Source organism: Thalassophryne amazonica, chromosome 12 (genome assembly GCF_902500255.1).
Source record: "Thalassophryne amazonica chromosome 12, fThaAma1.1, whole genome shotgun sequence".
In the NCBI taxonomy this organism is placed as follows: domain Eukaryota; kingdom Metazoa; phylum Chordata; class Actinopteri; order Batrachoidiformes; family Batrachoididae; genus Thalassophryne; species Thalassophryne amazonica.
In genome coordinates this window covers 78,653,575-78,669,731 of record NC_047114.1, presented here as the reverse complement: position 1 = coordinate 78,669,731, position 16,157 = coordinate 78,653,575, and the positions used below count along the sequence as shown (strand labels likewise).

At 40.8% G+C, this 16,157-nt stretch overlaps 1 protein-coding gene across 1 annotated transcript in view; it reads left to right on the top strand.

Moving 5' to 3' along the window:
• Positions 1–13,591: 13,591 nt before the first annotated feature.
• kiss1ra (KISS1 receptor a) overlaps positions 13,592–16,157 on the top strand; it is a 33,455-nt gene continuing 30,889 nt past the window's right edge. Inside the window, exon 1 of the mRNA XM_034183505.1 lies at positions 13,592–14,564. Within this exon, the coding sequence (XP_034039396.1) occupies positions 14,315–14,564 (250 nt within the window). The 5' untranslated portion in view covers positions 13,592–14,314. The remainder of the gene's footprint in view (positions 14,565–16,157) is intronic.

Sequence of the window (16,157 nt, the reverse complement as noted above, 5' to 3'; positions counted from 1 at the left end):
TGTTGTCGTGCGTTACCTGTGCTGCTCCACAGCCTGTCCAGTGGATTTTGATTTTTATTTTATTTTTTACCACTGTTGTCGTGTGTTATCTGTGCTGCTCCACAGCCTGTCCAGTGGATTTCTATTTTATTTTTTACCACTGTTGTCGTGTGTTACCTGTGCTGCTCCACAGCCTGTCCAGTGGATTTTTATTTTATTTTTTTTAGCACTGTTGTCGTGCGTTACCTGTGCTGCTCCACAGCCTGTCCAGTGGATTTTTATTTTATTTTTTAGCACTGTTGTCGTGTGTTACCTGTGCTGCTCCACAGCCTGTCCAGTGGATTTTGATTTTTATTTTATTTTTTTAGCACTGTTGTCGTGCGTTACCTGTGCTGCTCCACAGCCTGTCCAGTGGATTTTTATTTAGCACTGTTGTCGTGCGTTACCTGTGCTGCTCCACAGCCTGTCCAGTGGATTTTGATTTTGATTTAATTTTTTTTGGCACTGTTGTCGTGCGTTGCCTGTGCTGCTCCACAGCCTGTCTAGTGGATTTTTATTTTTATTTTATTTTGTTTTTTGGCACTGTTGTCGTGCGTTACCTGTGCTGCTCCACAGCCTGTCCAGTGGATTTTTATTTTTATTTTATTTTATTTTTTAGCACTGTTGTTGTGCGTTACCTGTGCTGCTCCACAGCCTGTCTAGTGGATTTTTATTTTATTTTAGCACTGTTGTCGTGCGTTACCTGTGCTGCTCCACAGCCTGTCTAGTGTCGGATTCCCTGTTTGGGAATCCGCTAGCTTAGCGTAGCTACTAGCTCTTAGCCGTTTTAGCATGGCGGCTTCTCCTGTCTCTCCCGTACTTTTCTGCTCTGGGTGTGAAATGTTTAGTTATTCCTCGGCCTCTTTTAGCAGTAACGGTACTTGTAATAAGTGCAGCTTATTCGTAGCTTTGGAGGCCAGGCTGGGCGAATTGGAGGCTCGGCTCCGCACCGTGGAAAATTCTACAGCTAGCCAGGCCCCTGTAGTCGGTGCGGACCAAGGTAGCTTAGCCGCCGTTAGTTCCCCCCTGGCAGACCCCGTGCAGTCGGGAAGGCAGGCTGACTGGGTGACTGTGAGGAGGAAGCGTAGCCCTAAACAGAAGCCCCGTGTACACCGTCAACCCGTTCACATCTCTAACCGTTTTTCCCCACTCGACGATACACTCGCCGAGGATCAAACTCTAGTTATTGGCGACTCTGTTTTGAGAAATGTGAAGTTAGCGACACCAGCAACCATTGTCAATTGTCTTCCGGGGGCCAGAGCAGGCGACATCGAAGGACATTTGAAATTGCTGGCTAAGGCTAAGCGTAAATTTGGTAAGATTGTAATTCACGTCGGCAGTAATGACACTCGGTTACGCCAATCGGAGGTCACTAAAATTAACATTGAATCGGTGTGTAACTTTGCAAAAACAATGTCGGACTCTGTTGTTTTCTCTGGGCCCCTCCCCAATCAGACCGGGAGTGACATGTTTAGCCGCATGTTCTCCTTGAATTGCTGGCTGTCTGAGTGGTGTCCAAAAAATGAGGTGGGCTTCATTGATAATTGGCAAAGCTTCTGGGGAAAACCTGGTTTTGTTAGGAGAGACGGCATCCATCCCACTTTAGAGGGAGCAGCTCTCATTTCTAGAAATCTGGCCAATTTTTTGGGATCCTCCAAACTGTGACTGTCTAGCGTTGGGACCAGGAGGCAGAGCTGTGGTCTTACACACCTCTCTGCAGCTTCTCTCCCCCTGCCATCCCCTTATTACCCCATCCCCGTAGAGACGGTGCCTGCTCCCAGACCACCAATAACTAGCAAAAATCTATTTAAGCATAAAAATTCAAAAAGAAAAAATAATATAGCACCTTCAATTGCACCACAGACTAAAACAGTTAAATGTGGTCTATTAAACATTAGGTCTCTTTCTTCTAAGTCCCTGTTGGTAAATGATATAATAATTGATCAACGTATTGATTTATTCTGCCTAACAGAAACTTGGTTACAGCAGGATGAATATGTTAGTTTAAATGAGTCAACACCCCCGAGTCACACTAACTGTCAGAATGCTCGTAGCACGGGCCGGGGTGGAGGATTAGCAGCAATCTTCCATTCCAGCTTATTAATTAATCAAAAACCTAGACAGAGCTTTAATTCATTTGAAAGCTTGTCTCTTAGTCTTGTCCATCCAAATTGGAAGTCCCAAAAACCAGTTTTATTTGTTATTATCTATCGTCCACCTGGTCGTTACTGTGAGTTTCTCTGTGAATTTTCAGACCTTTTGTCTGACTTAGTGCTTAGCTCAGATAAGATAATTATAGTGGGCGATTTTAACATCCACACAGATGCTGAGAATGACAGCCTCAACACTGCATTTAATCTATTATTAGACTCTATCGGCTTTGCTCAAAAAGTAAATGAGTCCACCCACCACTTTAATCATATTTTAGATCTTGTTCTGACTTATGGTATGGAAATAGAAGACTTAACAGTATTCCCTGAAAACTCCCTTTTGTCTGATCATTTTTTAATAACATTTACATTTACCCTGATGGACTACCCTGCAGTGGGGAATACGTTTCATTACACTAGAAGTCTTTCAGAAAGCGCTGTAACTAGGTTTAAGGATATGATTCCTTCTTTATGTTCTCTAATGTCATATACCAACACAGAGCAGAGTAGCTACCTAAACTCTGTAAGGGAGTTAGAGTATCTTGTCAATAGTTTTACATCCTCATTGAAGACAACTTTGGATGCTGTAGCTCCTCTGAAAAAGAGAGCTTTAAATCAGAAGTGTCTGACTCCGTGGTATAACTCACAAACTCGTAGCTTAAAGCAGATAACCCGTAAGTTGGAGAGGAAATGGCGTCTCACTAATTTAGAAGATCTTCACTTAGCCTGGAAAAAGAGTTTGTTGCTCTATAAGAAAGCCCTTTGTGAAGCTAGGACATCTTTCTACTCATCACTAATTGAAGAAAATAAGAACAACCCCAGGTTTCTTTTCAGCACTGTAGCCAGGCTGACAAAGAGTCAGAGCTCTATTGAGCTGAGTATTCCATTAACTTTAACTAGTAATGACTTCATGACTTTCTTTGCTAACAAAATTTTGACTATTAGAGAAAAAATTACTCATAACCATCCCAAAGATGTATCGTTATCTTTGGCTGCTTTCAGTGATGCCGGTATTTGGTTAGACTCTTTCTCTCCGATTGTTCTGTCTGAGTTATTTTCATTAGTTACTTCATCCAAACCATCAACATGCTTATTAGACCCCATTCCTGCCAGGCTGCTCAAGGAAGTCCTACCATTATTTAATGCTTCAATCTTAAATATGATCAATCTATCTTTGTTAGTTGGTTATGTACCACAGGCCTTTAAGGTGGCAGTAATTAAACCATTACTTAAAAAGCCATCACTTGACCCAGCTATCTTAGCTAATTATAGGCCAATCTCCAACCTTCCTTTTCTCTCAAAGATTCTTGAGAGGGTAGTTGTAAAACAGCTAACTGATCACCTGCAGAGGAATGGTCTATTTGAAGAGTTTCAGTCAGGTTTTAGAATTCATCATAGTACAGAAACAGCATTAGTGAAGGTTACAAATGATCTTCTTATGGCTTCGGACAGTGGACTTATCTCTGTGCTTGTTCTGTTGGACCTCAGTGCTGCTTTTGATACTGTTGACCATAAAATTTTATTACAGAGATTAGAGCATGTCATAGGTATTAAAGGCATTGCGCTGCGGTGGTTTGAATCATATTTGTCTAATAGATTACAGTTTGTTCATGTAAATGGGGAATCTTCTTCACAGACTAAAGTTAATTATGGAGTTCCACAAGGTTCTGTGCTAGGACCAATTTTATTCACTTTATACATGCTTCCCTTGGGCAGTATTATTAGACGGTATTGCTTAAATTTTCATTGTTACGCAGATGATACCAAGCTTTATCTATCCATGAAGCCAGAGGATACACACCAATTAGCTAAACTGCAGGATTGTCTTACAGACATAAAGACATGGATGACCTCTAATTTCCTGCTTTTAAACTCAGATAAAACTGAAGTTATTGTACTTGGCCCCACAAATCTTAGAAGCATGGTGTCTAACCAGATCGTTACTCTGGATGGCATTTCCCTGATCTCTAGTAATACTGTGAGAAATCTTGGAGTTATTTTTGATCAGGATATGTCATTCAAAGCGCATATTAAACAAATATGTAGGACTGCCTTTTTGCATTTACGCAATATCTCTAAAATCAGAAAGGTCTTGTCTCAGAGTGATGCTGAAAAACTAATTCATGCATTTATTTCCTCTAGGCTGGACTATTGTAATTCATTATTATCAGGTTGTCCTAAAAGTTCCCTAAAAAGCCTTCAGTTGGTTCAGAATGCTGCAGCTAGAGTACTGACGGGGACTAGCAGGAGAGAGCATATCTCACCCGTGTTGGCCTCCCTTCATTGGCTTCCTGTTAATGCTAGAATAGAATTTAAAATTCTTCTTCTTACTTATAAGGTTTTGAATAATCAGGTCCCATCTTATCTTAGGGACCTCGTAGTACCATATTACCCCATTAGAGCGCTTCGCTCTCAGACTGCGGGCTTATTTGTAGTTCCTAGGGTTTGTAAGAGTAGAATGGGAGGCAGAGCCTTCAGCTTTCAGGCTCCTCTCCTGTGGAACCAGCTCCCAATTCAGATCAGGGAGACAGATACCCTCTCTACTTTTAAGATTAGGCTTAAAACTTTCCTTTTCGCTAAGGCTTATAGTTAGGGCTGGATCGGGTGACCCTGGACCATCCCTTGGTTATGTTGCTTTAGACGTAGACTGTGGGGGGTTCCCATGATGCACTGTTTCTTTCTCTTTTTGCTCCGTATGCATCACTCTGCATTTAATCATTAGTGATCGATCTCTTTTTCCTGGTTCTTTCCCTCAGCCCCAACCAGTCTCAGCAGAAGTCTGCCCCTCCCTGAGCCTGGTTCTGCTGGAGGTTTCTTCCTGTTAAAAGGGAGTTTTTCCTTCCCACTGTGGCCAAGTGCTTGCTCATAGGGGGTCGTTTTGACCGTTGGGGTTTTTCATAATTATTGTATGGCCTTGCCTTGCAATGTGGAGCGCCTTGGGGCAACTGTTTGTTGTGATTTGGCGCTATATAAGAAAAAAGTTGATTGATTGATTGATTGATAGACCATCACCTCCCCTGGAATATGGAATGTACCATTTCATGAGGCCTCGTTGAATGGTACGTTCCATCTTTCACCTCTTGAAATATTCCTACCGTTGAACTCATAAACATTCATTATTTGTATACTATGTAATAGAAATAAAAGTAAACATCCTTTGCATGTCTGTCCCGTGTGAATCACAAACAAATGATTCTCATTCAATATCCAACCCAGTCTCACAGCAGCCTGTGAGACTGGATTCTGAAAAGTACCTTCATCTATGGGTTCATGCTGGGGGTACGAAAATGGGGCACTTTTCGTGACGGGGAAACAAATTAATTTTGTAACACGCTTTTCATGATGGAGGAACAAAAAAAACATGAGACGAGGCTGTCTGTATCACATCCCTCCAATTATGTGAAAGTGCTTGTGCTGTTGTCGAAGTGAGCATTTGAAAGTTATCTCTTTAAGCTGACAGTTTAAGGTAAGCGACACTGGTACTAAACACTGTGCACCTCCTGTGACAAACCATTTTCAAGGAATATTCATTTTTGATTGAGTGAATGCTTAATAAGTAATATTTTCACTTAAAATGTGTCAGTTTGCCTTTTGATGAACATAACTGAAAGTGGCTGATTTTATTTCATTTTGCTTTAACGTACACAAAATCCTCAACTGCACACTGCTTACCATCTGCTATCATTTGCACAATTATTCTTAGTAAATCACGTGATAAACTGTCTCCACCCCAATATGCAAAAGTTCAGAAAGCCTAGGCAATTTAGCACTCATATAGGATCTGAGTAAACCAGGCCCTCAGTTTTTTAAATGTAAGATGACCAGTCAGATCAGTCTCTTTTTTTCAAGCTTTCATTTGTTTGATTCTCAATTTATTCACACTGTGTTTTCAGCTGGTGCAGAAGGCAAGCAAGAGCAAACTGGTGCAGGGAACAGTCAGTCTGACAGCTCCACAGTACAGCTTGCAGAATAAAACTGACTCTGCAGTGAGTTGATGTTGCGTGGAGGAGAGACGGTGGTGCAGTCGGGTTCAAGGACATCTTAACAAGTGAAACATTTTTCTTAAAAATACCACCTGAAATTTCAACTGCATTTGCCAGGAACCACACATGACACTTGAGTATAGGTTTGTTCTGCGTTCTTGTGTGAAACGTGCCGGACAATTTCTTTTCTTAAAGGCTGATGTAAATGAAGCCCAAAAAAATACACAGTGACTTCAAAATGTTCATCTATCATCGCTCTTTCTATTTAAATTGTCCAATTACTTTTGACCTCTTAAGAAATGTCTCTCTCTCACCCCCCTGCCTCCCCAATTAATGCTTAAAGTCTATACTCTGAGTACATCTTGTATGTTTCATTTTAACTCTATTGTGGTAAGGTACAGAGTTAAAATTCTAAAAACCATCACTATCCAAATACATATGGACCTGACTGTATGGTCCCACTCCAAATACTGATAAATCAAGTTGATCAGCTCTCGTAGTTACTTTATACTGTGACAGCTGATTTAACACTGCATTGTATATGTACTCAGTCAGTGCAGAGTCAATTTTATGTTGCAAATTTGATTGTGCATATATCAGAGGGTCCCCTGGCATAGTATTGTAGGAGGGTCTGGAGGCACCCCCCTCCCCCTGTAAAATTTTTAAATTTATAACCCTCTGAAACACTATTTTCTGCATTCTGAAGGCCACATTTTGTGAAGTGAAGCCCAAGATTTTTATTTTTGTTAAAGCCTTACTTTAAAGCCAAAAGAAAGGCTCCAAATAGAGAGAGGAGAGGCGGGGTGAAAAGGGCAGGCAATCTGGGAGAAACACTTAAAGTCCTACTTTTAAACTGATAAGACTGAAATGATGGTTCTTGGTCCAGTGAGACATCGGCATCAATTTGACCAGCTATCGCTTTGCCTAGGCTCTTGTGTCACACATCATGTCATACATCACACTGATAAAGTGTGAAACCTTGGGGGAATTTTTGATCCTATGTTGTCCTTTGACCTCCACATTAGAGATATTACGAGGACTGCTTTCTTCCACCTGCGAAATATAGCGAAGATTCGTCCCATCCTGTCTATTGCTGATACTGAGACCCTGATTCATGTGTTTGTTTCTTCTACATTGGACTACTGCAATATTCTATTTTCTGGTTTACTGCAGTCCGGCATTAGGGCTCTCCAATTGGTTCACAATGTTGCAGCCAGACTTTTGACATGAAGCAGAAAGTTCGACCACACTACACCCATTTTGGCACCTCTTCACTGGCTTCCTGTCCCTGTGAGATCAGATTTTAAGATTCTGCTACTAACCTATAAAATTGTTCACAAACTGGCACCTCCCTACTTAGCTGACATTATTAAACCCTACGTACCGCCCCGGGCTTTGCATTCTCAGGGTGCAGGACTACATTGTGTCTCTAGGGTGAATAAGAAATCTGCAGGTCACAGAGCTTTAAAACAGTCAGATTCTGTGGAGACTTTCAAGTCCAGACTTAAGACACACTTATTTTCCCTTTCATATGGCTAGCATACTGGCATAGTATGTTAGTATGCTTTTTTACTCTTTTAAATTAATTTTATTAGGAAACAGAGTGGGCCACAGCCTCAACTTTATCTAAATTCTGGGTCTTTTAGTGAAGCCTAGGGCTAGTGGCCGGCAATCACCTTAGTATTTCTTCTGTTTTTCTTGTTTAATGCTGTCAAATTATACTGTAGTTTTTGTCTTTCTGATGCCCGATTCTGTTTTTTTCTCTCTGTTTAAGGTGCGGCTCCATCCAGAGATGGGTGTGGTATTTGTGCTGAAGACCTTCCTGTCCTGTGCACGGCAACATTTCCTGTATATTCGTTTTGTGAATTGTTTTGTAATTTGTGTCTGTAGCATGGCCCAAGCAGAGGGTCACCCTTTTGAGTCTGGTCTGCTTGAGGTTTCTTCCTCAGAGGAAGTTTTTACTTACCACTGCTGCTCTGGGGGTTAGTAAGGTTAGACCTTAAACTGGGCAGACATTGTACGATATTTCCAATCGTTGTACTAGGCTCCAACTCAAAATGTATGACAAAACCGCAGGGTGTAAAAGTTCAGAGCGCACGATTTACGTTCTCACACTATACCACCCGATGCTCTGATGCGATCTGACTACTCACATTGTACGTTCAAAAACCACACGTCGGACTCGTGTTTCCAGAAGCAAAACATCAGCAGAAGCTTTTTTTTTTCTTTTTTTTCAAACTTTATTTACATTTCGTATTTTTACAAAAACTCGATGGGAGACAAAGTTTAAAAAAACAAAACACAAGACTTTACATGAGTTGACGAATAGGGGGGATTATGAAACAGAAGCCACTTTCCCAAAGAGATGATCACTGTTTGCTCTCTCCGGTGTTTGCACATGCACAGTGCGAGACGTAATCAGCGTGTAGACACTTGTAGCGCTGCTTCAGCAGCGTAATACCCTCACGACGGCCAACCAGAATATCAAACAGGTTTGATTTTCATCCGACCATACGATTGCCGATCAGGAGGTGGTCGTGAGTGGTTAAACGCAGCTCGTTACTCCATGTATACTACACGATGCAGGACGCATGATTAAGCTGAAACTCGGCGCGATCCAAAAAATTCTTGCACAAGTGAAAAATCAGCTGAAAAAGGACCAAAACTCACACAGTGTAAGCCCAGCTTTACCTGTGTGAAGAGCCTTGAGGAAACTTTGTTGTGATTTGGCGCTATACAAATGAAATAAATTGAATTGAAAATGTATCAGCGACCACTTATTACCACATGTGCGCAGATAGACTTGCAGTCATAAATACTTTGTGTTGCTAACTAGGACGTTAAATAAGGTGCGATATGTCCTTTAAAACAAAACAAAAACAAAACAGAAACGGCCCCCTACGCTGGTTGAATCACAGCGTAGGGGATCCGAATCACAGCGTAGGGGCCACCTACACTCAACTGCGCTGGCTGTGTCATGACACCATCTCATGCATCTGCCTCGGCTCATTCCAGCTATAGTGGTGAGCAAATGTTGAAAATGAGAGCCGTGAAAAAAAGCCCATCAGGAAAATCCACATACAATCCCAATTCCAATGAAGTTGGGACGTTGTGTAAAATGTAAATAAAATAGAATACAATGATTTGCAAATCCTTTTCAACCTATATTCAGTTGAATACACCACAGACAAGATATTTAATGTTACTGATTATTATGTTACTGATTATTATGTTACTGAACTTTATTATTTTTGTGCAAACATTTGTTCATTTTGAAATGGATGCCTGCAACACATTGCAAAAAAGCTGGAACAGTGTTATGTTTACCACTGTGTTACATTACCTTTCCTTCTAACAACACTCAATAAGCATTTGGGAACTGAGGACACTAATTGTGAGTGTCATGATTGGGTATAAAAGGAGCATCCCCAAAAGTCTCAGCCATTCACAAGCAAAGATGGGGCAAGAATCACCACTTTGTGAACAAGTGTGTGAAAAAATAGTCCAATAGTTTAAGAACAATGCTTCTTAATGTTCAATTGCAAGGAATTTAGGGATCACATTAAATATCTCGTCTTTGTGGTGTATTCAGTTGAATATAGGTTGAAGAGGATTTGCAAATCATTGTATTCTGTTTTTATTTACATTTCAAATAATGTCCCAACTTCATTTGAATTGGGGTTGTACAAGAATCAAGAGTTGAGCTATCCTGGAATAAAAGAACTGCACCGAATTGCTGCAAATACTATACAGTAGCAAAGTGAAAAACAATAAACCAAGCAAAGATGCCACATTTATTTCTTTCCGGTGGCAGAAAGAAAACATTCTGAGTTGGCTGTTCTAAATTTTAAAAGTATAAGAGAAAGACAGTTGAACTAAATAAACTGATCAGATCCAGAAGTCCTGAAGAACAACAAATGGAAGGTGTCAAAAAGAACTGACTGTGACCTCAAACGCATCCTCCAAGAGTTAGTTGTAAATTACCTCATTAGCCAGAAGAGAAAATATAACTCCCAATCGCAAACAGAGAGACGCAGGAACTAATTCTTGAAGAGAACAAAGCCAAAAGAACTTGATCTGTAAACTGAACACCATGTTTAATTCCACGATTAAATATGAGCTCTCTGCAAACTACTGACATCGGTGTGTGAGTGTGTTTGTGAGAATGAGTGAATGTGAGGCATAATTGTAAAGCACTTTGAGCATCTGATGCAGATGGAAAAGCTGTATATAAATGTAGTCCATTTACTTGTACTGAAGAAGGCAAGGAGGAAGGAAAGCCGTTCTCAGCTGTTCAGAGAAGGCTGCATTTTAAGCACCTGATATTATGAGACTTGAAATAACTGTCAGTCAATGTTGCCTTCCTACTGATGAGTCCTGCCTAGAAGACTGAGGAGATCCAGACTGTGTCCATCAAAACTCACACTGGTTCCCACCTGGTGGTGTAGAACCCAATTACCTGGAGATCGATGAGATTGATGCTGATTTTGGTCCCTCATCTGGGACGACACATTTTCAAGTCAGTGGTGCATTTGGCTTAACCTCTGAGTGCTCGGCTCATATTTAATTACGGCTTCATTTGCGAGAAATAGTTATTGTGTGAAATTAGTTGAGGAAAAGTGAATAAGATTAAGTGGGATGTATACTGGAAATAGCCATGCTGTAAATGACAAAAATGGGGTACTTGCCGAGGCATCCAAAGCGTAGAAAATATGAATAAGAATACCAACAATGGAGGTGATGAAGAAAAGAAGAACAAAAGGAATGACATTTTAATTCAATATGTTGCTGCAAGTTCTGAGAAACTAAAGAGAATTAAAAAAAAAATTGAGATGCCACCTCTCTCCCACCTGTAGGCTGTGTCACACTGTGACAGACACAACAAATGGATTAGTTACATATTTAAATATTTTGTCTGGTGGCAAAATCGCGTAATCCGTCGGTCTCTGGTGGATTTAGCTTTCTGATGGAATGAGTGGACAACACTGAATGCAGGTGTGCAGTGTTTCCAGGATAAAACTAAAAAGTACCAGAGTAAGCTACAAACAAATACAGAGCAAAATGATAAATATGCAACTACCAGGGAAGCTCTCTGTCTGATGTCTGCTCAAAGTTTTGAGCATGTACAAAACTTTCCAACAGACTCACTGGACATCAGTTGACAAAGAATGCATTCAACTAATTTGAAAAGGATTTATACAGGAAAAAATGGACAGGAATGGATATTAGAGTTTTATATCCTCATACATTTCCTCAATCATCACTCTGTGAGTTGCATTAAAGACTAAACAAGTCCAGGTGACCTGTCTCGACCTACTTAAATACCATGACCTGGATGACTGAGAATCTCCACAGACAATATGAGTAAAGGTTGTTTAATACAGGATAACCCAAACTCAAACAAGTTAGGACAGTATTGAAAATGCAATAAATAAATAAATACATAAATAAAAACCTCACTGCACGCACAGCCCAAGATATTTCATGTTTTGTGTGGTCAATTTCATTTAATTTGTTTATATACATCTATTTCTGAATTTCAGGCCTGCAACACATTAAAAATAAGTTGGTATGGGGCAATGTAGGGCTAGTAATTGGATAAAATAAAGAAACTAAACAGGTGATATCACAGGTGATTTTAATCAGAATTTGGTTCAAAAGCAGTGTACACAAAAGGCTGAGTGTTTGAGGAACAAAGATGGGCAGAGGATCTCCAGTTTGTCAACAAATGTGTGAGAAAATTATTGACATTTTTAACAACAATACTCCTCAAAGAAAAAAATGGAAGGAATTTGCATACTTCTCCCTCTACAGTGCACAATATCATTAAATGATTCAAGGAATCTGCAGGAATTTGAGTGTTAAGCTAAGACACCCATGATCTCTGATCCCTCAGACAGCACTGTATCATGAGCTGTGATTCATCAATAACTGATATAACCACATGGGCAAGGGATCACTTTGGGAAACCTTTGTCAAGCACTACAGTATGCAGTTACAGTCACAAATGGCACTTAAAAACTTATTGTGCAATAAGAAGCCTTGTGGTAAGCTTGTCCAGAAGCAGTGTCGATGAAACGTATTGTGGCTTCTTCTCACATCTACAGACATGCAGCTTAAGTGAAATGGAAAGTTTATATTTGTCCAAGTCTCCCTTGTAAAAGAGATGTCAATCTCAATGGGACTAACCTGGTTAAATAAAGGTTAAATTAAATTGTGGTCAGACAGATCAGTATTCCAGATTTGTTTTTTTTTGTTTTTTTTTAAGAAATGGATGCTGTGTGCTCTGGACAAAAGACAAAAAGAACCATCCAGACTGTTATCAGCAACAAGTCCAAAAGCCGGCAACTGTAACAGTTAGGGGATGTGTCAATGCCAAGTGTACTTTACCTTTCTGTGATGGCAACATTAATGCAGAAAACTACACTGAGATTTTAGAGCAACATATTCTGCATTCAAGACAATGTCTTTTCAGGGCAATCCATGTATTTTTCAACAAGACAATGCAAAACCACATTCTGCACACATTACAAAGGCAGAGCTGTGGAAGAACGGGGTAGGGCTATTGGAATAGCCTTCTGGCAGTTCTGACCTGTGCCCACTAGAGTATGTGTGGGGAATATTGAAACAACAAATGCCAATCTTGTACTGTTGCACAACTTAAGATGTGTGGAGAAAGAATGGGACAAATAGCACCTTGTATTCTTTACTGTTTGGTATCCTCAATACCAAGATGTCTTAGTGTTGTGAGAAGGAATGGCAACATTACAAAGTGGTAAATGCTTTAGCGTGTCAACATTTTTTGTAATGTCTTGCAAGCCTTAAATGCAGGACATGAAATGAAGCTGGCCAAACAAAACATGACGGGTTCATGCTATCTGCAATGAAACACAAGTCAAAATAAATGTAATGATCACAACATTGTTTTTAATTCATTTTTCCATACTGTCCCAACTTTTCTGATTTGGGCTTGTGAAACTCTCCTTTAAAAGTAAAGTTTTACTGCACATGTTTTCCCAGAGTCCACCAGGACCCTCTGATTCACAACAAGCCTCCAGCCTGAAATAGGTGCATGTGTGTGTGTGTGTGTGTGTGTGTGTGTGTGTGTGTGTGTGTGTGCGTGTGTCCCTTTACAATTTATTTATCGAAGGGAAAAACTTCAGTGTTTAACAGTGTGAGGTGATGGTGATTATATCAATTAAATTAAATTGTAATTCCCTGTAGAACAGAAGGGGAAGAAGGCTGCTAAAATAGACCAAGGAGGCAAAAATGTGACAGTGTGTTTTGGAAAATAGTTGCATTTAACACACACACACACACACACACACAAATGGGGGGTTGAGGATAACGTTGCTAGGAGACTCTGACATCAGCTATTTATCCCAGACTCATGCAGTAGCCCACGTGCACTCAGACTGTCTGTATGTGAACCAGCTCTCCTTGCTGCACTCGCGTGTCCTGCTGTTAACATAAAGCCTCCAAGATCCAAGGTTGGTGCAGCTGAATTCTGCCCGTGGGGAGGAAAGAATGAAGAGCGGATGATGCCGGAGCGTGAAACTGGGAGCGTTTTGTCAGGAATGCTTGTTTCAAGGTTACAGATCAAACATGGACCCAAAGTGAAGCTGCAGATGGACACAGAGTGAAAAGCAGTCTGAACCTCTGTGCAGCAAAAAGAAATCAAACTCAGCCAGAGGACGCGGTAAATGGATTGCTGCGGTAGCAGGCAGCAAACAAAAGCAATATCTGAGCTTTTTTGTTTTTGCAATGAGCAGGCTGGAAATGCAACAGGGGCAACAAATGCATTTTCATCCAAACTGATGAGGAAAGCCTCTTTCTGATCCTTTCTTCAGTTCGGCATTTTCTTCACATTTTCTTCCCTCTCTTCATCGTATTCCAGTTCAAGCTTCAGATTACAGTCTAATAAATGCCACTACACAACCTGAGGGTTGTTTCTCCCAGATTGCCTGCCCTCTTCACCCCGCCTCTCCTCTCTCTATTTGGAGCCTCTTTAATTTTCTATTTGCCTCCACTCTCCTGTTTCTTTCCTCACTTAAACACTCATCACTTTCTGCGCTGTGAGCCTCGAACTCAGTCCGATTCCTCTCTCAGCCCGCGTCCTGCTTCTTCTCACCTCCCTCACATTTATCTCTCTGTCCCGTCACCATGTACCCCTCTGATCAGGATCTCTGGAACGCCACAGAGCACGTCTGGGTCAACGGGTCTGACTCAAATCTGTCCGTGGGACGACTTGGGGATGATGGAGATGGGGATCAGCACCCTTTCCTCACAGACGCCTGGCTGGTGCCTCTCTTCTTTTCCCTCATCATGCTGGTCGGGCTGGTGGGGAACTCGCTGGTCATCTATGTAATCTCCAAACACAGACAGATGCGGACTGCTACCAACTTCTACATAGGTGAGTCAAGTCAAGAAGCATAAAATCCACAGAAAAATGTCCAAATCATAAGTAAACAAATTGCTACATTCCTGGAAAGCAGCTGTGGGATCTGAAGTGGATGGAAACCACGTCACGTGCCTGATATCATGAAGCCACACCTGGTGGAATGAAGGTTGAGTTTCCAAACGTCTGATTGAGAGAAAAGATAATATTACGTTTGAGAGAGTGGAGGCTAGCAGCATCAGCTTATGCGTTCGCCTTGTTAGCTGATGTCTTACTGCTGGGGTTGAAGTACTATTTCAGGCTTGAAAAACCAAGATGGTGTGAAAATTCCTTGCTGCAGATCAGTGGTGGGCACAGCTAACCAAAAAGTTAGCTTCGATAACAGCTAATCGACTAACTGAAAAGTTAATCTTTTATAAAACTAAACCGATAAAGCATCCAAAAATTTATTGGAAGCTTACAGCTAACCGATAACTTTCAGTAAACTACTAACAAGTAGCATCAAAGGCGACCGTAGACCCAAACAATCCAGGGTTTTCACGTATCCCATAATCCCTTGCGCGCTAGAGAGTCACTGCAGTCAAAACAGAGAATCCACATGATAATTGTAAATGAATATTAGACTACAAAAAATGTAATTTTTTTTATGCTTTTCGTCACGTTAAAAAGAGACAGCATGCATGATACCCTGAAAACTTGCTAAAACAATAATGAATAATCCATATCTGTTACGTTTAATCTGCGTGGAATTTAATAAACGCAAACCAAATTTCAGACATATTATATATATTAGGCTGGAACAAAGAGGACAAACAGTGTTGTAAAGAACAATAATCAAGACGTTAAAGAGCAAACTTCACTTTCCCCCAGAACGACATGATCAGGAAGCGAGCGTAGCTCACAGCAACTCCCATTGAAAATAACAGAGAGACAACCTGTGATTCTCGCATGTTTACATAAAACAAAGGCAATAACAATGTCTAAAACCCAGAGAATATATTCCTGAGAGTTTTAAGCACAATATAGAAATAGTTTTATGTTGCAATGTTAATGGTGTTGTCCGTGTGCAGCGGTTAAAGTGCAGCCCGATAAGAGCGTCTCAATGCAGTTCTCAATGTTACTGAGATCTCGCAGTGCCCAAGGTTTTGCGGGATTTGAAACATGAAAAGGGTGGATGAGTCAGCACTTCTGCCTTTGTGCGCCTTGCCCTCTGCTGGAAGCTCCTGTTTACTACATATTTTGCAGCAGTGACGCAGTTGAGAGGCGCTAAATTCAACTCTACACACACACACAAAACAAGCCATTATTCCTTCCTAATCCGATAACGAAAACATTGGCTTCAATAATTAGCGGTTAGTGGAACTGTGGCCACCACTGCTGCAGATTATGACTGAAATGATTACTCGAGTAATTCGATTACAAAAAATGTTCGAGGGAAAATGCTGTAGTATATACGCCAGGCTCGTATGTGGCGCTGTAACACTCCCACAAAAAAAACAGAAAAGAAGACATGGAACATGCACATAACTGAGGTAAGGAGCTAATCTATGTAGCAGCAGAAGCTACACTACAAAGTGGCACACTGAGTAAAATATTGCCTTTTAGGGT